Source organism: Cryptomeria japonica, chromosome 3 (assembly GCF_030272615.1).
Source record: "Cryptomeria japonica chromosome 3, Sugi_1.0, whole genome shotgun sequence".
Classification (NCBI taxonomy): domain Eukaryota; kingdom Viridiplantae; phylum Streptophyta; class Pinopsida; order Cupressales; family Cupressaceae; genus Cryptomeria; species Cryptomeria japonica.
In genome coordinates, this window is record NC_081407.1 from 393,828,674 (window position 1) to 393,855,878 (window position 27,205).

General features: G+C 38.0%; 1 protein-coding gene across 7 annotated transcripts in view; it reads right to left on the reverse strand.

Annotated features, from left to right (window-relative positions):
* LOC131047875 (BEACH domain-containing protein B) overlaps positions 1-27,205 on the reverse strand; it is a 273,465-nt gene that overhangs the window by 195,856 nt on the left and 50,404 nt on the right. For all 7 annotated transcript variants that reach the window (XM_057981681.2, XM_057981678.2, XM_057981679.2 and 4 more), the window contains exon 4: positions 12,225-12,459. In XM_057981681.2, the coding sequence (XP_057837664.2) occupies positions 12,225-12,459 (235 nt within the window). The remainder of the gene's footprint in view (positions 1-12,224; positions 12,460-27,205) is intronic.

The following is a 27,205-nucleotide window of genomic DNA, read 5'->3' on the forward strand; positions in this document are numbered from 1 at the left end:
CATGCAAGAATATGATGATCTCTTTCAATTACCAAACATGGTACCTCAAAATTGTACAATAAAGCATACCATTAACTTGATATCAGGGTTACCTCTACCCAATGCATCTGTGTAATGCAATTTGTTCCTCAAGCATGAGGAGATCGAGTGGTGGCTCCAAGAAATCATGGGCAAGGGACACATCAAACCTAGCTCTTTACCTTGCAACACTCCATTTAGCTTGTGCCAAAGGGCAACACATGGATACTGAGCATCAACTATAGCGCACTAAACAAAATCACAATGAAGAAATACTAGCCTCTACCCCACATGGAGGATTTATTAGACCAGCTTCATGGCGCCAAATTCTTCACCAATATTAATCTTAAGTTTAGAAATCATTAGATTCTTGTCGAAGTCCACAGATATCTAGAAAACAAACACCAACAATAGTTTTTTCAAATGGTGGCTATGCCCTTGGGGTTGACGAACACCCATATTAATTCAAATGATGAACAATTGTCTTAGGCTAGTTGCCAACACAATTGTTGTTCTCTTTATTGAAAACATCCTAATCTTCGAAAAACTTTGTGATGAACATCTAGACCACTACCAACAAGTGTTTCACACATTGTGGCAACTAAAAAGAGGTTCATTTGCCATGTGAGAGATACAATATCTAGGATACGATGTAGCAGCAAAGTAAGTACATGCGAACCTAGCCAATATCCACATCATAGAAGAGTAGCCTACTCAAAGAATCTCACAAAACTTCAAAGCTTCTTCGGATTAGCAAACTTCTATAGAAGGTTCCTACTTGGTTTTTCAAGTCACTAGAATATTGAATCAGATCACTCAAGATATTGGAAAAGAAAAATTCATCTAGCTGGCCACACAACAAAGAGCATTTGACAAACTAAAATGCAAACTTTGTTCCATGTTAGTGCTTGCATTACCAAATCTTTAGCAACCATTAAAGATTGACACCAACACCTCTGAATATGCACTTGGAGTAGTCCTCACTTAGCATAACCATCCAATCATTTTCCATAATGAAACCTTCACCACAACAATTCAAAGATATCTCACAGATAAGTAACAGAAACACTACATACTAGGAAAAGAAACAACGATCTACGTTGATCACAAAAACTTCATTTTAGCATCCACTGCTAAAATGACAACCAATATAAATAAATACAATTTAATATTTATCTTATCTTATTTTATATAAACATGGTATTAAACTATCCCTTATTTATATTTAATCATATGCAACATAATGGTGGTAAAAATACATTATATAGTATAAAAATGGAATATCAAGGTGCATATTAAGGCATATGTGAAAGGTTAAAAAATGAAATAAACTGGGACATAAGAAGCTCTCATCAGGTGTCAACTTCCATCTCAAGCTCTCCTCAATGTGCTTAACATATTTAGACATAAGACTAACGATTGGGCAAAACTGCTCTCAACTAATGCAAAATTCTTAAGTTACTGAATCATCCAAAACCTAAGCCATTTGGGTAGGAAATATCCTGGAATCAGAGTCTGCACAGAATTGCACAAGATTTGAATCTCTTGTCTTAACTCAAAAAAAAACCCCACACCATAGTTTTTATTCTTGAATCCAAGCTTTCAATCTGAAAACAATTACATAGTTTTGTCTTGTCGAGAAGATGTGCGTCATGATTGGCTCATGCCGTAGGGCAACCAAAATAAGAGGCAGCAAAAGAATGTGACCAAAAGGTGGGGACAGAAGAATGCGACCATTTAAAATTACAAGGTATACACAAATAACAATATAAATAAATATACTAAATAATGCAAGAATATTTATATTATTAGTTTATAAATATAATGAAATAAAAAGATTAATACTAGAATAACAATATTTTAACATAACCATTGGCGCAAGTAATTATTTTTTTATAAATCAGTATTAGGATAATAGTATAAACTAATATATATTATATTAGAATATTGTTTAATAGTTTATCTATTAATCATAATGCAATAAAATTGTAAATTAAAAATAATGTAAAATTAAAAAGTTAGAACTTGTAAAGGTTATAAGCATTATTAGTTATTAATATTTCATTTAAATGTATATATTAAATATTTAATGTATATATTTAGGAATTTTATTTTTATTTTTTTATCGATTATAGGCCGAGGCCATATAAGGTATTGCATTAATTACCAAAAAAATTTACAGAGCAGAGAGTCGAACACTGTTTCAAACCCAAATCATGATGCCCAATCAAGAGATGCATACAAAAAACATCTATCCTTTCTCAAAAGACCATGCTCCTATACATACTAGACAAAATTTTGATCATAGTTTCAGAAAGATCTCCATACTACTACAAAATAGGACAAAGCATATTAACAAACCATGAAGAAAAACATAAACAACTTCAATAATAGGTCATTAACACAGAAAGTTGGAGCATCAGAAGGACCAGCCTTAGCCACATCTAAGCTATGATGAGAGGCTTGATGAGCTTGTTCTACTAAAGCCGCAACAACCTCCACAGCTTCCATCTCCATATATGGCTCTGCATCAATAGAGTCTTCACTTCCCATGGCATCGATCCCTTCATCATGTTTGAATACCACAACCCAATCAGCCTCTTCATCAACCGCATCACTAATGATATCAACCATAGATGACATACTCGCCGAAAACTCGGCGAGTGACAAAAACTCGCCGAGTTTTTGGACCTGGCGAGTAGTAATGCCAGGAAACTCGCCAAGTTTTTGGCGAGTTTTTGCCAAAAACTCGGCAGCGTTTCCATAACAGCCGAAAACGGCAAAAAATACATTCATTTTTTGTTTTTCGATATGGTTTTGGGCTGAGAAGGGGGAAACTCACTTGGAAGGGCTTGCAAGGTGATTTGGAGTGATTATTGAGTGATTCCAAGTGGATTTGAAGGGGATTTGAAGGGAAAATCAGATTCCCAAGTAAGTTTTTTTTTTTTTTTTCTATGCTTTTTGAAAACAATTTGTTTATTTTTTGTTGCATTTAGATTGATTACAAATGATTCCTAGGTACTCTAAATCATTTCTAAGTTATTTACACAAGATTTAAAACAAGTTTTGTTGAATTTTCACAATTTCTTTGAAGAATCTAGTTTTCAAAAAAAAAATCAAACCCTACTTTTTTTTTAAAAAAACTTCGAATGATGTCTAAATTTATTTAAACTAATGTAGATAGTTTGCTTAGTGCTAAATTATTTAACTAAAATGTTAATTTTTTTTTTCACTTTGTATGTGTAGGTTAAGTAAGCATTAATCATGGCAAGGGAGCAATGGCCACTAGATCCATGCCCATCTGGATATATAGGCACCCATCCTAGAGGTGCTAGAGATGGGGCATGGAGGTATGCCTATGAGGGACCCGATCCTAGGTCAATTATATGCATAAAGTGTGAGAGAATACTTCATGGAGGCATCAACCGCCTCAAATACCACCTTGCAGGAATAGATAGGCATGATGCTAGAGCATGCCCTGGGACCAGTGAAGAAATAAAAAGACAAATGAATGCCCTACTTGCAACTAGGGAAGAAAAGAAATTGCAAAGGGAGAGGGCAAAGCTAGCCATGAGATCAGCCATAGCTGAATCTCGAGGTGTTTCTATTGACCTTGAAGAGGAACAAAAAACACTTGAGGGCATAGTGGGCTCTCAGCGTGGCCACATATCCGCAAACCCACCATCACCTTGCCCATTGCTTTTGCTTCCTCTAGTAGAGTACCTGGCACTGTTCCACTTCCATCACATCGATCAAGGTCGATAGGTGATTATTTTGTGCCCAAGAACACACCTAGAGCACAACCATCATTAGAGGCCACTGGATGGAATAAGGAGGTACATGAGAAAACTGACATTGCAGTTGCTGATTTTTGGTACTTACAACATTGCATTCAATGTGGCGGAGCATGCTTATTGGCTGAATTTGGTGACTGCTATGACAGTTTCAGGAAGGGGGTACAAGGCCCCTTCTCGCAGGGATTTGAGTGGGAGGTTAGTAAATTACTACATAGTCCACTTGATTTCATTTTTAATTATTTTTTAAATTTCTTGTTTATTAAATCAAAATTGTGTACTAAGACCTAATTTCACTTTGCACTTACAGGTTGCTCACAAATGCAGTTGCTAGGGCAAGAGAAGTGATGGAGGATCAAAAAATTGAATGGGCAAATTATGGCTGCACCATTCTTTCTGATGGGTGGACAGATGGCAAGAACCGCACCATCATCAATTTTTAGGTTGCTTGCAAGGACAATGTAGTGTTCTTGAAATTTGTTGATGCCTCTAGCAAGGTGAAAAATGCAAAAACATTGGCTGGAATGTTGAAGCATGTCGTCATGGAGGTGGGGGTAGAGAATGTGGTGCAAATCATCACAGATAATGCAGTAGCATATGTGTCAGTAGGTAGAATCCTTTTGAATTATCACCTTTAGGCATTAGCAATATTTTCATTTGTTGTGGCTTTGTTTTACTTGGTTGCATATTTCTTAAGAATAAATTCTTCTTTTGCAGGAAGAATCCTCCAAGAGAGGCACCCCACTCTTTTTTGGACACCTTATGCAGCACATGTCCTTGACCTTCTTTTGGAGGACATAGGAAAACTTGAGTGGATGACTCCAGTTGTGGAAGATACAAGGAGGATCACCAAATATATTTACAATCACCCTTGGGTCCTAAATTTGATGAGACAGCACACCCAAGGGAAAGATTTGGTGAGAGCTGGTGTCACAAGGTTTGCAACGATTTCCTTGACGTTGCAAAGCATTCTTGCTGCATTGACTTCTTTGAAACAAATGTTTGTGAGTGGAGAATGGCTTAACTCACCTTATTCAAAGAAGCCTGAAGGAGAGGATGTCGCATGCATAGTCTTCGACAACCAATTTGCACAAAGGGCTGCAGAGATTGTGAAGGTTGTTAACTTGTTACTAACTTACTTCAAAACTTTAATTTTTAAATTTTAGTTATTCTTGATTCAAGTCTCTCATTACTAATTTGTAACTTCATTATTTAAATTTTGATCTTTTTGTAATTTGTAATTTTCAATTGTAGGTGTCAGAGCCCTTGGTTCGAGTTCTTCGCTTGGTGGATGGGGATAAAACCCCAATGGGATATGTTTATGAGGCCATGGATAGGGCCAAGGAGTCTATCAAAAATTACTACAAGGGAGATAGGCTCAAATTTGATCCCATTTGGGAAATTGTTGATAGGAGGTGGAACAATCAGCTCCACCAACCCATTCATGCAGTAGGGTACTTCCTCAACCCTCGTTTTAGGTTCAAAGGTTCTTACTCAGATTCAAATGGAGAAGTCATGGAGGGCCTCAGTACATGCATTGAGAGGATGGTACCTGATGTTGAGGAGAGAGACCCAATTGTGAGTGAGCTCCAAAATTATGAGGGAGGAAGGGGTAAGCTATTCTCTTCAAAGCTGGCTAGGAGAGGAAGAACCACTCAAACCCCAGGTATAACATTTGCCATTTGGATTTTGGGATCTAAAGACTAAAATGATTGATAAATTATGTTTTCTCTTTTCTCTTTGCTTTCTAACTTTTCCATTTTATTTTTTTTTGCAAATGCTTGCTGGCGAAATTGGGGTGGAAACACCCCACATCTCAAAAAATTTGCCCTCAGAGTCTTATGTCAGCCTTGCAGTTCATCCAATTGTGAGTGCAATTGGAGCTTGTTTGAAGCAATCCACACGAAGAAGAGGAGCAAGTTAGCGCAGAAACAGCTCAATGACCTTGTCTACGTGCAATATAATGGTACCTGATGTTGAGGAGAGAGACCCAATTGTGAGTGAGCTCCAAAATTATGAGGGAGGAAGGGGTAAGCTATTCTCTTCAAAGCTGGCTAGGAGAGGAAGAACCACTCAAACCCCAGGTATAACATTTGCCATTTGGATTTCGGGATCTAAAGACTAAAATGATTGATAAATTATGTTTTCTCTTTTCTCTTTGCTTTCTAACTTTTCCATTTTATTTTTTTTTGCAGATGCTTGCTGGCGAAATTGGGGTGGAAACACCCCACATCTCAAAAAATTTGCCCTCAGAGTCTTATGTCAGCCTTGCAGTTCATCCAATTGTGAGCGCAATTGGAGCTTGTTTGAAGCAATCCACACGAAGAAGAGGAGCAAGTTAGCGCAGAAACAGCTCAATGACCTTGTCTACGTGCAATATAATCTTCGATTGCGCGTAAGGAAGGTAGAGGAACTAGAAGGTGGTCCAATTGACTTGGATGATATAGATCCTTACAGTGATTGGACATCACAGGAGCAGCCTCCATTGTTTTCCGACACTGACATCACTGATTTGGAGAGGCAGGCTATGGAGGAGGGGGGTGGATTTGGTTTCAGGCTGGATGACATTGAGGAGGATTAGGATGAGGATGAGGATTCATTGCCAGTGCCAAAAGCAGGTGGAGACATAGCTTCATCCAAGATGGAGGATGAGTCTCAATCAGCCATACCAAGCGAGGAGGCACAGTCACGCCCAGTCCCACAGCAGACTTATACGACTAGACAGTCTAGACCCTCTAGTTCTACCTCTCCCCAAGTTTTTGCTAGAGCTGGGAAGAGGAAGTTGTAATTGTAATTTGTAATGATGTATTTACTTTTGTTTTTACAAAAACTATTTGGTAATTTACTATTTTGCTTCCAGGCTTCCAACCATTAGCATTCCTCATGAGGATGCGATTTTGTAGACACTTTGCATTTAAATATATCTAGAATCAGCTTGTTTCTTTTGTGTTATCATTTATTGACTCATTGGATACATCTTCTCATTAAATTTTGCAAAAAAAATGCATTTTTTACTAAGTTTAAGCGTGTTTTTAAGTTGCCGAGTTTTTCGCCGAGTTTTTCTGAGTTTTTCCCGAGTTTTTTTCCCAGGGGCTTGGCGAGTCGAACCGAGTCACGAGTAGTTCAACTATGATATCAACCAGCAAACCATCTAAAGTGAAACACGAGTCTTTTGAGGAAATCTAGACTCGTTTCAACAATGGGTTTTCTAATATGCGAAGGCATGTCACCCATAATGAGCACAAGGAATCTTGGGACTTCTTACCTGAAAAATCTGATGTGGAAATAGTGCTTGGGATAGAGGATGTTTAAATTATTGTCCACATTGTGGAGCACTCGATCAATATCTTCCAGAAAGGCATTCTTGAAGACCCTTTTGCATATCTCCTTAGCGACAAGCTTCTTCTCCCCCATCGATAAAATAGTAGTTAGAAAAAAGGCAGGGATGTCTGAATTCACTCTAACTCTATGATCTGCCCTAATGAATTCATCCCCCAATATCCGCTTAACCACATTGAAGAACAAATGGTGTGAGTGATTCGTTATTTCTGCTAGGCATTTGTTGGTCACTATGCCTAAAAAGGACATCTGCCTCTTTTCGGAGATAAGCCTAATTGGTGAATCCATCGGGAAAGCTTCACAGTGCAAAGAATATACAGAACTAAGAATGCATCCAACAATGCCAAGAGGTGTATTTGTAGAAAGATAATCTACATCTCTCCACTCTTCTCAATACAAAAACAATTTAATGCCTCATAACTAGTCGGAGCCAAGTTGTCTTTTCCATTATTTTGAAATGCTTCAAGTTTCGCAAATCAACAAACATTCGATGTTGTGATGTTGTGTGACCTTAACCTTGTGTGAAACAAGTTTGCAACGCCAGTCGCCGGTCTTATTCATTAATTGCGAATATACAACTTTGGAAGTTGAGAAGAAATCATTCCATATTCTACTTGTTGAAGTGTGGCTGAATTGTCTCGAGGGGTTAGGTGGCCAGCTCATCAACCCTAACCTTAAACTCAATTCATCCACTTTATACTGCGCTAACCAAAGGGGAATAAAAGGTTCTCATACCACCAATGCCAAAATCATATCCCAGATATTGAGTCTACCCAATCTAATAATTGGAGTAATTCATGAAGTTCCCAAAACTACTTGGCTATATTGATCCTTCTATTCATCCATGCTGCTCCTTATTTATCAATAGGACCCAATTTGCAGAAAAGAAGTCCATCTATCGTTGCATTGGCCAATTTGTCAACGGCCCTATTCCCTTTTGTGTAAATATGATTAATGCAATAATCATCAAAAAACTCTAAAATTTCCAAAGTCCTCTCCAATAAGGATTCCAATCTCCAATTAGGAGTAGCTTTGGATCTTACCGCATTCACTACTACCACAGAGTCTCCCTCGATCTTAATCTTATCGATTTCCAAGTCCTTGCAAAACAGAAGTCCTATCAATGCATTGAATTCTGCTATATTATTAGTGTCCTTCTGCAAAGGCGAAGAGAATCTAGCAACAATTGAGCCATCCCAAAAGTGAATAATCCCACCACCTCCAGATACCCCAAGATTGCCTCAAGAGTCTCCATCAAAGTTTAATTTGAACCATTCGAATTGAGGGATAGTCCAAGAGCAAGCCTCCCTTGCCTTCCTACTAGAGTCCCCTCCAATGCCGAAGAAAGGGGGTATATTCAAGCCACACCAAACCTTCTTCATATTATCATCCCACTCTGTGAATCCGATGCCTTTTGCCATATGGATTGAGTTCCTACTATTGACCATCTCCACAATAGCTATTTTCACCTTATTTAGTAAGCTCTCCCTTGCCAAATCCTTGTTTTGGGAGACCCTTCTATTTCACTCTTTCCATAATTCCCATAAAAGGATTGATGGATTGCATATCCAAAGGTTTCCAAAGAGATTTTGCCCTCTACCTTGTGGGCAGCCTTTGAACAAACTTAGTATATCATTTGGAAGTGTAATGATCCATCCTAATCGAGCACATAGCCACCACCAACCAGCTTGTGAATATGGGTAGCTGAGCAATATATGATCCATTGCTTCTTCAACATTCTTGCATAAGGCATCTAGAAGGTCCTTCAAATCCCATTTTTTCTGAACCATTCAGCAGTTAAGATACTTCCTTGAAGAGCAACTCAAGAGAATACTCCAGCCTTAGGTAAACAAAGTTTGCTCCAACATAATTCCAAAGGAAGTTTTGTCTTCAACAAATTCAAATTATGGATGACCATTATAGCAATATAACAATATTACTTTAATACCCTCACTTAATGGTCACTCTACTAACTACCCTACAGAAGACTTGACATAATTTGCAGGTCATTTGGCCATGAATGCATAGAAGGCTGCCCCCTTCTCCTATAGATGCTCTGCGACATGGACCTATTGCTAAGACCCTCCTTGGTTGGACTTCTGATCAGTTAATTGCTTTCTGTAGAACCGTCCCTCTCACTATCCACAGACACGGAAATCGAGATCAGCTTCTCAAAAAACTTTGATTTTTGTGGATCAAAAAAGCGGCAAAAAAATTGAAACCTATGATTTTGTCCAAAAATTGTCAAAAAGTTGCTATAAGACAGTGCCATGATTTTGTGGAAAAATCATCAAACCCTCAATGTGATGTTGAAATCACAACACAATTTTGTGAAAAAATCAACAAAAAGCTTTGTTTTGTGCAAAAAAAACAAAGTTTTGTGCGATTTTCAACAGGCATGAAAAATCCAGTTGTGGCCCTTGCATAAAAGATCACCTACGATTTTTCCAGACAAAAAAAAACCCTTGATTTTTTTCTGACCACAAATTTGCAATATTCTGAAACAAAACTTTCAAGTTACCCATGATCTTCAATATTATAAACCCATGCTTTTATTTAAAAAATCACGAAAAACTTCTAAAAAATGTTTGACAAATTTTCAGGAAAGGAACCCATGAATTTTATTAAAAATTCACCAAAAACTGAAACCCTCAATTTCACTTTAAAAAATTGGGCAAAAAACTTCTAGAAATTTCTAGGTAAAGACCACAATTTTTTAATTATAAAAATTCGCAAAATTCACCAAAAAAGAACCTATGCTCTGATATCATGAAATGATAACTGATTGATCTATTAAACAAAGGAGACGAGTAGTCCTTATATAGAAAATTACAAGAGGATATTTCCATAACGAAAACAATCGAAAACAGAAACAAGGAAACATTCTAGGAAGAAACTAAAAGACTAAGATGACCATTATAGCCATATTACAATATTACTTTAACTGTTAACAGTATCGGCCATTGTTCCAACATGACTGTTGAATAATGTATTGCATGTAAAGTAGCCATCAAAATCCTTACAAGTAGTAGTGCATGGTGTGCATCCATGACCTGCATTTGTGTGAGAGTGGAGGCATTGTCAGATACATCTGTGTCTGGAATAACTACTTTATGGAATTAGTTGATGCATGTTATGTTTCTTCAAGACAATGCCAATCGGGTATTGTACGCCCTGCCGAGTCTATATATTTCATTGTACATTGTGGATTAATGGTATTGGGAGCATAGCTCACTCTTATTGGAGTCGTCTTCCTACAAGAGGATTTCTATAGATGTATATGTATTACACTTGTTTTTGTGTGTGTGCAAGATTGTTTGTTTCCTCTTTTCAATCAGTATTATTGTGTTTTCCGTAGGTTGAGCACACATGTACTTATTTTTCGTTCAAATAAGATAGTTGGTAAGTACTCCATTAAATCCATGTGTTGATAGATTGGACAGTGGCATAGCTACATCAGTTCAGGAGAAAGTGATGAGCTTGTAAATAAAATGGGGCATCCCCCTTGATAATGAGATTTCCTTTTACTGAGCACCCTCTTGGATCTAAAGTACAATACATCTTCAGTTATGTCTATAAGAGAACCCTTTTCAAACTCCCCACAAGCAATACAATCAATTTAAGGTAAATGAGACCATTTAAGGATGAAGTCTTTTGTCTTCAATCCCATATGACAAAACCCAATAAATACACTAGTCTCTATAGAGTTAATAACCAATCTCTCTCTTAAACTAATGCAAGGAAACTACAGTCTACCATACACTCAAATAACAATAAATAAGGCTTGGTTAACATAAAATTCAATTCATACTGATAATGATTCCACGTGATGAACTCAAAAATTTTAATATAAGATATTTACCACTTTCTGATTGCCAAAATCCCATGAGGAAGAGATCAGAGCATACAATGAATAAATATTGTTATTTAGCACTTTTTGATCATCCCGTGAGGGAGAGATGAGAACATACAATGGATGAATTGTGATTTCTAATTATCTTATTTTCTCAAATAACAATATATAAAAGATATAGCAACAGATTGGATGAACAATTGAAATACAAACACATTGGAGCTGAATATTAATATTCAAATATGCCAGAACATCTCAAATAGACATGCAAAGATGAAATAAATCTGCTATCACAATATGCTGCTGCTCCAAACACAAATGCTTTGCTGGAAAATTAAACTAAAGTTCTTAGTACATATACAAACTCTAGATGAGATTGCCCTCAAGAAACCAATTCTCCAAGAAAACAAAGGGGTATTTCCTCCAATCTCCGAATCCAAGGATTTTTATCCTTAAATTGATAGTTGAACGTAATGCTCAAGCTATAAAAGAAATATATTAAAGTAATTTATTTTATAGCAGCAAGAGACGACAAATTCCAACACCCCATTCCCTCTAAATATCATATAACGTAAAAGTGAAATTCCTTCCTAAAAACTACCACAATTCATCTTGTAACACAATCTTGTCATGCCATCTATCACGATGAATCTGCCAAGTGTCTCAAGGGGTTACAACACCCTTTTATGAAAATGCATTCCCCCATATGGTGAAACCAACTATTGTTTTATTTTTAATTCTGAATTCCTAACACCCAGCCTTTTAAAATATATATTTTTCTATTTTTATCAGAAAATAAAGATAGGACCTATGTAAGCTGCATAGATTAAATAATGACATTAGAGTACACACAAAAATAGTAATTATAATAACAGAAGTTGGGAAAGAAGACATCAGAGAGTATCCTAACCAGGTAAGCTGCAAACCAGATCTGCATACTTCATCTCGGATACCATGATTCAGATCTTCCTATAATATGTAAGTGGTTTTAACATAGAAAATGGTAAAGGAAATGATCTATCAGTATCTGACATACATAAAGGTGCAATTGCTCATATGTGCAAACTATAACCAAATCCCTTACTACCAAGCTTCATGGGAGAATAATGCAAGCAAAACATATTAAATTCATTCAATTTGTAAAGCCCAAAAATAGATAATGCAATCTCAAGGATTCGTAATTTTGAAGTTAATCAATTTATAAATATAAGTAAGCTTACATTCCATAACATAAGAAATTAGGCTCTTCATTTCTTGTGTTAATGCCAGAATAACTCTTGTTGGATGACCAGTTGCACAGCCTTTCATGGAATCTCCATTGCATGAGGTGCCTCGTGAGGGCAGTGATAGGGTGGCTACATCAGAAGTCTGATTCTGCCATTCAGCAGGTCTCCAATCTTCAAATACTTGAAGGAAGTGTGAAAGGAAGGCTTGCAATGAATTTTCTTTCTCTTCCTGCAAATTTATGAACATAAGAATAGGTCCACTTATACAAAACCCTGAATAGATCACAAACATTTTAAGAACAGCACTAAGTCAGAAAAGTGTGGAAATAAAGTTCACAATTTCTGCTCAACTAGTAGAAGAGTATCATTTATCCTTTGCTATGGTGGTTGATTAATAGGATTTTTCCAAAAGTAAAAAGGTGAAAACATACAGTAAGGTAACTATGAATCTATCTTTTTACCACAGAAACATATAGTAAGGTAACTATGAATCTATCTCGTTTCCACAAAAACAAAATACCAGCCAAAGTGGCATATACATTTGGAGAAAGAAAGAGAGCCAAATTCAACAAGTTCAATGTCACACTGTTCCAAGAGCCCTACTAATTGTAACCTGCACCATAAAATAAACATCTTCACCAAATGAAAAATAATGTCTGAATTGCCACAAATCAAGTCATACAAGAGAAAAATGTGGTACAATAGTACATCTGAGCATTATGGAAGGAAAAGTCCTCATTCCAATAAGTCCTGGGATTCAAATATGTGTCTAGATTGCAGGGGTAAATTACTAAATTATAAGTGAGAATTAGTTTCCGCCAATAAGAGAGAGAGGATGATCTGGAAATTACATCCTTAATCAAACTAGCATTTACAGTTCTGTTTCAGCAAATGCCCCACTTCATCAACAGAGCCGTCATCAACAACTAATAGGCACTTCTTTGCAGCCAAATATGATGAAGCAATTTTAAAGAATCTTGGAACTGAGCAATCAAAATAAAGCAAAACATAGCCAACTAAGTTGATAAATAAGGAATACATAGGGCTAGGATCCTAATCTCATTTCATGCCCCCTTCATTGCTCACTGATGATAACCAATCTGAGAAATGCTAAATAGGTCGTTTTGCATGATTTATGCCTCTGGTTGTTGCATTCATCTTCCCTTTCATGTCGTAGTCAAATACGCAAGTTGAAAAACCTAAAATTGGCTGTGTGAAAGGTGTTAGAGCTTTTGAGTTTCATTCTGCTCACACCTTCATACCCTCCCTTCCCATATTGACTCCCCTCTCCAATCCTTTCAAAATCTGCTAAGTGTTGTGTTTCTTTGAGTTTGAAATTTCGGGGGTATCCATCCTTGCATGCCTTCCTTTTTGCTACCAAAAGCCCACCTAGAAGCCTTGTAAAAGAGCCTAGTATCAACTCCTAAGTTTTTCAAACTATCAGGGTTTGCCTTGCATTCTTACCTCTTTTAAGCATACTTGATCCCTGAAGTCCAAAGTGTATATTTATCTAAGTTTTCTATTTGTCAACCTTTTTACTGTCAAGGTTTTCCATGCTCTCATACCATTCACCCATGTCTCCAATCTCTAAAGCCCAAAACATAAAAGTGGCTAAGTCTTGTTTTGTTGGGCTTTCCGAGTTTCTCTTGCTTTCCTACCATTCACAAGCATCCCTGATTCCCAAAGTCTAAAGTGTATATTTGCCTAAGTGTTGTATTTGTCATCTTTTCAGATTATGAGGGTTTCATTTACTCTCAAACCATTCACATGTCTCTACTACCTTTGAACTCCAAAACCTAGAAGTGGTTATGTCTTGTTCTATCAGACTTTCAAAGTTTCTCTTGCTTTCCTATCATTCAATCACATTCCCAATCCTTTAAGTCCAAAACTTAATTCTACCTCAAAGTCAAGTTCGTAAGACCTTCGAACAATCAGTGTTCCTCTTACTCTCCTACCATTAATTTGCATTCCCAATCCCCAAGTCGAAAGTTAATTCTACCTTAAGTGTCGCTCTTTTAAACTTCCAAAGATTCACATCCCCTCTTAACATTTCTTGGTCGTCCCTATTGTTGACGTGTCTGAAATCGCATTGCTACGACTCCATCCGGCCAACGCAGAATAGAATATACTCGCTAAGTATCCTATCCTCTCTTGAGATAAGGAAATCCCTAATGCTGGTTTTGTTGATCAAAGGGGACGACCTCAAGGTTTTGATTGCCAAGTCTTGACTGCAGGATAACTCAGTGGTTTGATGTGTTTTGCTGGAAACACAAAGGGGACTTACGATGAGATGAAAAACTTTCGGGTGAGTTCCCTAAAATTCTAACAGTCTCGTTATTGGTTGATTTCAGTTGGATTGATACTAATTCAGCAGGACTGTGGGTTTCTTCTTAGTAAAAAACAAGGGAAAAAAGGGGATAGGGAAAAGAGATACAGAAAATCAGACTAATTAACTAGATAGCATGTTCAAGAAAAACAGACAGACACCTCCAAATAACCAAATTTAACACTATCAGCTATGTAAGCACAATGTTTGTAAGAATCTAGTGCAATCTTCAAGGGAAACTAGATTTTCATGCTATTAAACATAAATTCAGAATTTTAACATTCCTTCACTAACTGTTTAATAACCGAACTGGGCATGTGAGAGGGTTTAGATTAACCATGCAAAGGGAATGACAATCAGTCAGTCCTTAATGGTATGAACAGCGAGGATTCTATCAGATGTTTATCCTAAAATGCTATTGAAAAAATAAATGACATAATAGAATAATTTAAATGGTGAACGAGACCATGCACTCACAAAGAAATGAAAACAGCCTTAATTTTCCATTAATCCTGTGTAAATTTCGCCAAAGCTTCAACAACAATCCTTGAACGTCTTACAAAATAAGGGAAAACTAGTCCCTTTAAATAGATGAATGGCCAAGATTTAACTAAACAAGTGGCCCAGATTCATCTGTTCAAAAAGGTACTCATACCCATAAATGGAAGGTAAATATCAACAACCACCCAAAGGGAAGCAATAACTACCTAAAAAAGGTAATTAAAAACTATCCATAACAATTCAAAAAGTGCACATGCATAGAGTTTAAAGTTTATAGTTGACTTGGCAGTCAAATATGAACTTTTGGCCAAAAAGTGCTTTTTCAATTTTAAAATAAAAATGTATTTTAAGAAAGCACTTTTTCCTTTCCAGCTGCATATTCCTTTACTAAAAATTCATCTTCGCCATGCAAATACTCTTTCTAAAGGTCCCGACCTGCTGCACGTTCTTCACGGACATACTCTTGGAACTTGATGCACAACTGGAACAGCACCGTGAACTGAGGCATAGGGGGATGACATATTTTATACTGCATGCCCTCTAGATGACAATCTACATGTTTTAAACCATCCTACTCGCTGGACCGATTAACCTCAAAGCGCAAAATGTTTGAATGTAATTTACCAGCAAAATTCAGATCCTCAGTGGAGTAGACGATCTTATCTATTCTCAATCTTTCCTCCCAGTCCGGTTGCACTACGTCATCGGACAGATCATTCTTCCAACCGAAAACCATTGACCAGAGGATTATCTTGTCGAGTTCCTCCATGTTCTTCAAAATTTGGTCGCATTTCGCCTGTTATTTGTCAATGGTTTCTCTTGTCTCCCTCTTCATAGTGATGGTCCAATACCATTCTTTAAAAATGTTGATGTCGTGGGGGTCCAAGATGGCAGGCAATGTAGGAATCTGTGCTTGGGTCCAGAAGAGAGCCCTTACGAGAGGAAGAGTTGTAGCGACTACCTCATGAAATTTGAGGCACTCCCGCTTTACCTCGAGCCGCCATTTCCTTTACCTCTCCAATGATTTGTTCTCCCCTCGCTTTAATGCTTCGCATCCATTCTTTGACGGCCTTGGCGATATCTCGTACTCCTTCAAATTCTGTGGTGGTCCTTTGCGCCAATGTTGTAGGGGGAATATGGGATTTGGGGGCATTATGCAATGGTCTCAGTAGTTGATCAATGTACACCTCGGCCTGCTTAGCACAAACTCGATACATGTCCTTTTCAGTCATTATCTCTTCAAGTTGTCTGAGCATATTTTGCACGGAGTCCTTGAACTCCTCCCTTTCCTGTTCCTTGGTGGCTTGTCCGATCGGGACGGTTGTGATGCTAAAATCAGCCAGTGTAACTTGATCTGTTGGCTTATCAGCAAGCGGGGTGGCGATATGGAGGGTACGGTTCCTTTGTTCATCTTTGGTTATCTGGGAATATGCTTTAGGCTTTTTCTTCTCCTTGGACTTGGCTTCGTCTATGCGCGAGAAAATGTCCTCCAAGTCGATGGGTGGTTTGGTTGCTGCCTTTCGTTGAACTCGAGCAACTAACCAATCTTGAGGTATGGTCTGCCCAGATGCTGTGGTTAGATTCCCACTCTTCTCTTTAATGTTTTCAGCTGGCTCATTGCATATTTGTAGCTGCTCTGTTACAGGAGGAGTCAAGGAAGTGTCAAGTCCCTTGCTTGCAGCTGAATTCTCTCCTACTTTGTTGAACAACTGTCTGGTATCTTCATGTGATGGTTGTTCTTCAGTCCTTTCAGGCTCGCGAGTCTCCTCTGTCATTTGCTCTCCCTCAACAATGGAGTCATCCTTGGCAGTACTATGCAGTTGTAATTCGTGGTGACTCCCCTGGGTGGGTTCATGCAATTCAACCCCCTGAGTAGACGGAATTTCTCCTTCCTCAACTTGATTCTTAGGTTCGGCAGCCTCAATGACCCTCACCTTTGTATTTATCATGTCTTGTGCAGGAGGATCATCAGCTCCGAATGCATCAACATCGCTCTGCGAAGGCGGAGCAGGTATATAATCTAGTTCTATTACATCATCAAATGAACTGGGGTCTTTTGATGATGAAGTCACCTTCGGTCTCCTAATAGGGATCTTCTCCCTTCTTGTCCTTTTACATGTCTGACTCCCTCTACTAGCTTTAGCCTTCTTCCTTTTTTCGGTCTTTTCAACCTCTTCCTTAGGTGCACTTGAGGTTCCCTCATCTTCAGAGGACTGAGAATCAAGGCTACCCATCATGTGGTAGGTGAACTGGACTCCCTCATGAATTAGCGGCTCAATTTGTTGGTGCAACCGCTGATCAGTGTACTTCCCTAGGGCTGCCATGACTGCCTCAAAATCAGTGATTGGATCTTGTGACCAATCGATGCCCGGCAAGAGATGTCTTACTGCCTCAAATTCTCGGACCTGTAAGCAATTTCCAGAATCTGTTAGCTAGTCCAAGACCCGACGGTATTCATACAATCGCATTTGCTGCACACTTAGACTTGAATATTCGCGTCGTCGAACTTCATAGTCATCAAAGCAATTCTTCCAATAATCTTCAACTGACTCCTTTGCTCTGTAGCGCCTGCCGTAGGCTCTCTTCGCTAGATTGTCGTGATCAAAGCATTTCCCTGGGAAATGTTCCTATAGGCCATAGGAGGCTAACTCAGCAAGGGATTCTTCGGCATGAGCTGGATTCTTCAAACGGACATCAAGGTTACCTATTGTTGGTTGAAAATTTTGTACACTTGGGGAAATATACAAAATTGTGGTTTCAACCACAACTTGTGAGTAAAACTCTTCTAATTAAGGGAAGGCTCCCCCTATCTAACTACAACTGAGAAAATAAAATAGGATGGGACAGCAATCTTTCTTCTTTTTTCAAGAAAGACAATATCCTTTTCTCTTCACAGAAAAGGATAGCAATTGAATATAAACAGCATTAACCACTTTCAAATGAAATGAGAGAAAGGAAATGAAGTTTCCTGAAAGCGCAAACACTTCCATCACTTCCTTTGGGACAGGACGACAATATCAAGCTCAAAGACTTGATTATATGAAGTCCTATCTACCCTTTTCTACACTAATGCTATAAAGAACAAGTTATGACAGCTCAAAGACTGAAATGCCTTATTCTTTTCTTCTTTAAAACAATGAGAAGTAGTGTAAACTCAAAGACTCACAGCTATTTCCCACACAATCTACTTCTAAATTATGTTTAAGAACAAGTGTAAGAACAAAGGCTTACAGCTTTTTCCAATAGAACTTCTACTTTAATTAAATTAATCTTCAATACTTGCAGCTCAAAGACTGCAAATCAAATTCGATTAAGCTCTCAAAGAAACACTTGCAAAGAAGGAAATATGGAACACCAACTCAAGAATGTAGCACAAAGACTCAAAGCTTGAGTAATTTTCTTCTATTCCTTTCAATCTTTCAATTTACACATAAAAGCTCAAAGACTTCTTTGCTGTAAATTTGGCAGAGTTTTTGCTTGCTCTCCAAAAAGATAAAAATTACAATAGACCCCCTCAAGTATTTATAGAAGAGGAGCCTTGAAAAAAAGGTAGGAGGATCCTAACTAACTTGAGAGATTATCTCAACCACCAAGACTTATTCAATAACTAACTATGACTTATTCCAACTATAGTCCTAATTGAACACAACTTGTGGTTGCTTTACATGTAATTACAAAAGTGCAAGTAATGAGTTAACTTGCGATTACAAAGTTATTTTTTACCATGTAACTTGTCAAAACAAAATTACAAATGCATAACTAAAACTATTCCATGTGTCTAAAGACGCGACTCTAACTGCATCATCCTTTGTCTGTGATGATCTTCATGTCGCTTCAGGTTGCTAGAACTTGAAGTATTCTGGATTGGTAAAGACATCTTGAACCGGAACGGGAACTTGCATCCTTGTCTTCTTGCTTGGGGTAGTACTATCTTTTCAGGAGGGAAAGGGTTGCCTTCCTCTTTTCATGTCATGATCATCTCTGTCTTGAAAGCATTTTATGCTCTCAACCATGAATTGTTGTTGCATCTCTTCTTTGTATCATCCTCCATTCTTGAAATCTTCTTGCAAAATAAGGCACATGCCTTAATCCATTGATTTAGTAGATCATGTGTGCAAACCGGACTGACAAGGGAAGAGATAAATTGATTCGAAAATGGGCTCACAAGTGAATTTCGGGTTTTGGAAGTTGCATTACATGTGTGGGAAAAACAAGAGCATTAACTTGCAATTGCGGGGAACAAACATGCAACTTCATATGTGTAATGGGTAACTACAAGTTTGCACTTGTAATTAGACCTTTAGAACAGATTTTCAAGTGTTTTTTGAGTGCATTTTGGACCAATTTCAGGTTCTAGATGGCTGACCGCAGGTAGACTTTAAATGGGGAAAATGAATGAAGGTGTGAAATGAGTGGATGAAATGCTATGTACGGATGATAGAAATGAATATGAGTGAAAATAAAAAGATTTTGGGAAGAACTTTCAACATGTAATCCGGTTCTAAAAACCCGATTTTGAAAGAATGGGTATTTTTCATCTTTGCAACTTGGAATTTCAACAAAAGATAGTTAAATCTTTTATCCGTAAGGGAAGAACAATGATTTTCATCCAACTTGTAATCGGGATTTAAAATCCCGAATACAAGTAAAGAGGGAAAATGGGGAAGAACAATGCAATTCTAAAATTGCTAATCAACGGGGAAAATCTCTCTCACAAAACCGATTTTTTGGGGAAGAACCAACATATTTGAAAACAAGAAAAATGAAACAAGAAAAGAAATCTTACCTTGCTCCAATCTGAAAATGCTTCTTCAACAAGATGATTAATCTTTGGAAGAAGAAAGAAAAACTCTTAAATAAACAATGAACCGCATTCAAAACCCTTGCCACCTTTTTAAAAAAAAACGTTATTTGCAGCAAATCGTGGCACCAAATGCAAGAAGAATCGGTCAAATAATAACTTCACCCTCCATGCCTAGATGAAAGATGCCAAAACGACTTAGGAGAGGTATGATTCGTGGCATCTTTAATGAAGAAAAACGTGTTTTTGGCAAAAACGTGTTTGCTGTTATAAACCAAGAAACCAGCAATCTTAACCTCCATGTGGCGTGAAAGGTGTCTACCAATGCATGAAAATAGGAGGAATCCTAAATGCCTTCCTCCTCCAACAAATTCTCCACAAAAATTTGCTAAAAATCCTCAAAAAAACATTTTTCCTTGCAATTCGGGTTTTTTGGAACAAAGTGCAAGTTTGAAATGCATAAAACAATGAAAATCGGGTTTTTTGGAGGATATATCAAGTTTAAAATTTCACTTTTTCAACTATAAGGCAAAAATCGGGATTTTTAGACCAAATAGAAAGTTTAAAATGTCAAAAATGATTTTATAAGCAAAATCGGGTTTTTTGGACCAAATAGCAAGTTTAAAATGTCAAAAATGCACCTTATAAGTAAAATCGGGTTTTTGGGACCAAATAGCAAGTTTAAAATGTCAAAAATGCACCTTATAAGTAAAATCGGGTTTTTGGGACCAAATAGCAAGTTTAAAATTGTCACTTTTTCTATTACAAGGCAAAATCGGGTTTTTGAGAGAGAGATGCAAATTTAAAATCACTTGCAAAAGGGGAAATAAAATCCCTACAACAAGTTTTAAATCACTTGCACACATGTAATAGGGGTTTAAAATCCCTATTACATGTAAAAATCATTAAAGTAGGGGTTTTTGGAAAGAATTACAAGTTTACTCGTAACTTATCCAAAAAATCCCTACTATAACTTAAAAAGCCAAAAAGCATCAAGGGGGAAATAAAAAATAAGTTACAAATTCTTTTTTCAATAAAGTGCACTTGTAATTAACCAAAAATTTCCCTACAAAGACCAAAACAAATGAAAATCATTAAAACTTGCAATTCAAGGAAAATTTCCCACCTGCAGTCAAAGAGAAAAAACCCAAAATTGAAGGAAAAACATTGCAAACGAACCCAGAATGCGACGAAATTCGAAATGTGGTTCGAGGATAGACTGAGGATTAAGCCAGTCCAAGGATTAGGCTAAATTCTGCCTCAGGAAGTGTGCCATAGAGTAAAATCTTCAACCTGCAGTGACTGTTCTAAAACCTGAAATTACACAAAAAGCTAGGAAAAGGAAGACCAAAACTCACCAAAACTTGGATAATGATGGCAAAGACACCCCCAATAATTTGACACTATCAAATGTGAGTTTTGTACCTCGTAAAACGTGCCTTGGAGACAAAAATGACACCTTTTAGGCAAAAATTTGTAGGGGTTGTCACATTTTTGAGAATCCAAAAATGAGGACAACACCTATAATCATAGGGAAGGCGAATCCGGACTGCTTCTTGACTTTGAGTAAACTGTTCACCAGACGTGCCTACCTTGCAACTTCCAGAAGAACTATTTTGTCGGTTGGATATTGCGGAAGTCGGAAAGGAGTGCCTTCAAAGCCAGCTATTCAGAGGTAGGAGAATCTTGGGAACTAAATGAACCAGGCGCCATACCTCTGTACCAGAATGGTAGCTTTCTCTGAAAGCCTTATGTGTAGTCCCCGTTGCATCAGCCTGACTAGGCGCATTGTGAAGGCGTCATTGACACGCTCATACTGACCAACTGCATAGGCAGGGCTGTTCTTTTCCCTCTGAGCTATGTCCTGATAGTGTAATTGCGGATAACAATCGTATACCTTTACCTGATTGGGCCCATTCCCAATTTCACCCTTCATGATTAAACCTAGCAATGGCTAGTTTCTGGCGAACATATAGACTAGATAGGATGTAATGGTAAAGTACTTTTTCTCCTCAAGTTCGACCAACTGGGTATGGATGTTGTCACTTATGATTTGGGCCCAGTCGAACTTGGATTTCCCAACTAAGACCTGCTCTGTAAAATAGAACATCCACTCTTAAAAGTAGTTAGATTGGGGGAGTCCCATAACCCTCCTGAGCAATGTGACCATATCTCCATGCTCATTGTGAAAGTCACTTCTCGGGGTCTTTTTCCCAATTCTGATGCTTGGAGGTCTTCTCTCCTTGTACCACTCCTCATTTATCAATGTTCTGCATTTGGCAGGGTTCATATCATACGCCACTTGTGCTTCATCTATAGTTGTTGCTATGGGGTTGTTCGGGAAGGGGATGTCAAATGCGTCGCCAATGGCTTCAGGAGTGAAGTCAGCGAGGACCATATTCTCAAGGAGTAGCAATCTACTGTTTGGTTGGTAATGTCGGGCAACCTCTACTACCAGCTCATAATTTTGCACTGACGGGGGAAAAACTGTTGCTTGGGCAATACCACTTTCCATCATCCACCTAGGCCTGCCATAGGCATTAGGGGAGAATACTCTGTTTCTGAAATCTTGAATATCAATGTGGCCCAGGTCAGTATCACCTACATTTTCCCATACGCTCTGGACCTTCGATTCCCTCAGTCCTCCTCTCTGATACTGATATTTCATCTTTTCGACTCTGCGAGGGATGTTTGATTTGGATGCTCGGGACGTTTCGGCTGCACCAGGTGTCTTTGAGGACTCTACTGAAGATTTAGGCATCTATCCTGCACAGCGGACGAGGATTACGAGGTGAGATAAAGGAAACAAAACAGGTTAGATAAAAGGGATACGTTAGCACACAAGGATTAATTTGAAAACCGAATTTTGAAGAAAGCACGATACTTCAACGAAAAAGCTTGATTAATTTGAAAATGAACATTATGAAGCTCTTTGATTACAAATTTGCACTTAGACATTTTAAGATCAATTTTCAAAAATGGATGAGGCTTAAATATTCCCTAAGTCTGAAAAATGCGTTTTTGGTAAACTCCTAGGAACAAACTTTGATTTTAATTGCTTTGCCTGATGCCTTCCGAATGGGAAAAGATGCGGTTTAAGGATTTAATCATTTAATCAATTTCGCACAAACACATCTATCCAATTTTGCATATATTTTAAACGATTCTAAGAGAGACAAAGCAAACTTACCTAGCGAAATAAATGGTGTCAATCCGCACAATCTGGCCTGCAGGATTGATTTCCTTTGAAATTTGAAAATGCCCCTCTTATGCCCTATAGTTTTGAAAAGACAAATACACAACTTGCAAATTTGGAATGGGAGCAATTTCAAATTTTAACGGTTAACTCTATGTCTCTTATTTCGCGCCTAGGTTTGGAGGAAAATGCAATTTTGAAGACTTGGATTTAGCAACTTACCTTGGTTGGAATTCGGTGATTTACTTCTGCATGATTTTACCTTGGGCGTTTTATGCGTTTTGTTCTCTTCCAACAAACTATTTAACTTTTGCGCAGTTACCTTTAAAAAATGGGTTTGTGGCGTTTTTGCAGTTCCCAGGGTTCATAAACTTTGCGATTCTACCTTACGCGATCTCCAACGAATGAGGGAAATTTTGGTGACTTTGCGTTTTATGCAAATGATATAAACTTCGAGACTTTGCCCTCACGCGAACTTCGGCAAATGGAGAGGGTTTGAAAACCATTTACTGCACGATTTACCTCATAGCGCGAACTTCAGCATTTGGAGTCTCTTTTTTTTCTACTTTGTCGAAAATCGCGATTTCCTCTTGGACTGTAAATTTCAGAGTTTGGAGAGCTTTTTCAAACTTTTCATTTATTTCACTTACACTTTATGATGCGATTTTGCCTTAAATGGCAAATTTCGGGAAAATAGGACTTTCTGCAAGTTTTTAAACTTTTACAACTTACCCAAAAATCGCGATTTTGGGGGGTCTTTTCAAACTTCGGCGTTTTTGCACTTTTTGCAAACTTTATATCGCAATTTTACCTTATGATGCGAACTTCGGCATTTGGGGTCTGTTTTTAACCTTTTCAAAAATCGCAATTTTGCCTTATGGCGCGATTTTGGGGTTTTGGGTTGCTTTTCAAACCTTTTAACTTTCTTTCACTTACCCTCCATAGTGCGATTTTTGGGGTTTTGGGTTGCTTTTCAAACTTACAAATTCCTGCATTTTAAACCTTCTAATGCAAATTTCGAGATTTTTAAGGGGTCTTGAAAACTTTAAAACTCTTTGCATTTTACCCCTGATTGGCGAAAATCGGGATTTTCACCCATTTTGCAAACTTTTAGAAACTCTTGTAATTTTCCCCCTTAGTGCGAATTTCGGGATTTTGGGAGGTTTTGTCAACTTTTGACACTTTAACAATTTTTTCTCCCTTCTATATCCTTTGGTGAAAATCGGCAATTTGGGTCCTCTGCGACCTTTAGATGTTTTTTATTTTTTTATTTGGGGGATTGTAATCTCCCCTTTTCCAAGTGACATGAGATGAGCAGGGGTTGACCTACCATTCGAGTTCCCGTAGGTCAATGACACGGTTAGGGGACTCATTCTGAGGGTCATGGAGCTTTGCAGGGGCTCTGTGAGTCGTTTTGGACCTTCGGACGATAGTTCCTACATTTTAGGGAAGTCTCCTAATTTTTTGGGAGAACTGGCAATTGACTGAATGACCACCTGGGGGACCAAGGAGTAGAGCAGGATCCTTTTGAGCAGTTACAGGTGTTTGGAGAGAGGTTCCTACTTTTTAGGGTGATTCCCTACTTTTTAGGAGGTTGTGGCAATTTCCATATTTGAGTTTCCATGGGACCATACCATGGTTTCAGTTTCAGGAAGATTGGGTGTGTTTCCTAGTTTCTAGGAGCATCCCTAGATTTTAGGGATGGGACTGCCAGTTGGCCCATCTTGTCTGGCATCAGTGACAGATAGGTGACAAAGTCAGATTCATGTTTGGTTGGTTATTTTGGGCTATTATTGGATCTATGAAAATATTTTAATATATTTAAATATTTCTTAAGTTAGCGATTAAAAAAATTAAAATAAGGCTATGTATATAGCCATTTCGGAGTAATAAGGGGTTTTTGGCTTCATCTGGTTTGATATGCCTATGTGTTATAGCTCGTTGGAAAGGTCTTGAACTTTGCAACATGATTCTCACCTCCCGGAGTCTTTTTGGATGCTTGAAGCTATTTATTCGCAATAAAGTGATATTTTTCTATAGTTTGACGCCATAATTGGGAAAGTGTCACTTTAATTATAAAGCGCAAGCTTTATTATTCTTTAGGGTTCGACTTGCAAAGGGAAAGGAGTTATAAGGAGATGAAAACCTAATTGATAGCATCTTTGATCATTTTTAAAACTTGCGAATTTGGGAATTGCTCTAGAAGAGTGATTTTGGTCTGGGACGTAAACCCCAAGTCTGAACTTGCTCGGACGTAGCCCTCAGCAAGAGTTGATAGTGGATTTATCCAGGATTGCACAGAGATTGTCAAAGGTAGAAGACACATCTTCTTGGCCTGAAGATTTAGCGTGCATATTGGGGGTTTCAATAGGGCGGCTGGTCTATTTCAGCTGGCACGTGATTTGCAGCAGCTTCCATGCCTCCTTTGCAACCACGCCTTGTTTGTATGTTGGCTTGAAGGGTTGTATTCAACTTATTTGGTCTTCCTTGTTCGTTGCCAGTAATATTCCTCCATCTAGCATCAATCCAGATTGAGAACAACTCCAAATAAATGTATGGATTCTTGCTGAATACAAAACTAGGTTATTTGCCTAGTATGATTTGCAGTATTTCAGATTGCTTAAGTGTTCTTACATATGAACATTGTTTACTGTTTTATTTCACAGTTGTTGCTATTTATCAATTACTTTACTTATAACATCAGAACCAAAAAGAAACAATCCCTTTCTGCAACTTCTGTCTATTCTATAAGATCACCAGAAAATTACAAAAATATAGTATGTTTAATTAAGAATTTACAGCAGCAACAGCAACAAGATCCATTTGGGATCTTTCGGGGATTTTGCAAGCTTCTGCCATTCCTTACCTAACTTAGGCGATTTTACAAGTTTAAACGATCTCTGGAAATTTTAACGCCCGAACGTTAAACTCACCTTGTAGATTCTCAGGCTTCCGCTCATGACATCATCATCTCCTGGACTGACGACGGGCACGCTCAAAAGGACGCGAGACACCCTGTGCGGGACTCAATAGGGCGAAGGCAAAAAGACCAAAAACCAAGAGGGGGACCCTGTCGGCGACAGGGAGAGTGTGCAACGCACAACACCTATCTCCAAAGCTTGAATGTATTCATAAGCCTTACTCCTTTATCTATTGAACTTTTAGACTTCCCCATCCATCCATCCCTTAGTACTCGTTCCCCAAACTGCCCAATTCTCGACGCTCTGATCATCAAATTTTCAGACTTCCTCATTCATACATCCCATGGTACATATTCCCTTGACTCCCCAATTCCCCAACACTCCGATTATCAACTTTTCAAACTTTGTCATCCCTTTATCCACATCAAGCTTGTCATCCCAATCATGCTTTCCCAAAAAGTCCAAGTTCCTAACATTTTGCTTGGTCTATTCTTAATTTCTTCCAACTCTTTCAAGCTTTCAGCTTTTCCCTTCCCAACATACCTTTCATCCATCTGCAAAAGTCTAAAACTTAGCCTTTCCTTTGCTAACATCATCCCCTTTTATTAACGTCATGCTAACATCATCCATCCCAAGCAATCCTCCACAATGTCGTCGTCCTTTGTTGATGTCATCATTCCTTTGTAGTTTTGGAGCTTCTCATCCCCCTTTCCATGGCAAGTAGTTCAATGGTAGCCTGATGATTTGATGTCTGATAGCTCAATGTGTCAAGAAGTCAAAGGTGGATGTGTCCCCATCTTTAGCCCGATAGGCATGCAATTCAAAGAATCCCTGACGAGCCAATGGTTCAACATGACGAGCAATAAAGGTTTTGTCAGGATGTCACAAGGTTTAATGCTTCTCTTCCAATCAAATGGTCTAACAAGTAAGCAATTCCCCAACACTCCATTAATAGCAACAAGGCCACTCCAAAAGACACGTTTACCACTCTACAATGCCATTAATGCTACTACAATGCCCACAACTACTAGATTTTGATCCAATGGCGACCAAATATCACTTTAAATGCATTTTTGCACAAATCCAAGAGAAAAGTACAATGCCTATGCTTCATTTTATGTTGCAAATATCCCTCCTTTGAAACACCATTCCCTACATCAGGATTTTGATGGATTTCTTGGGCGGATTTGATCTACTAACATGCCATTAATAAAGAATGTTTCTCCAAGC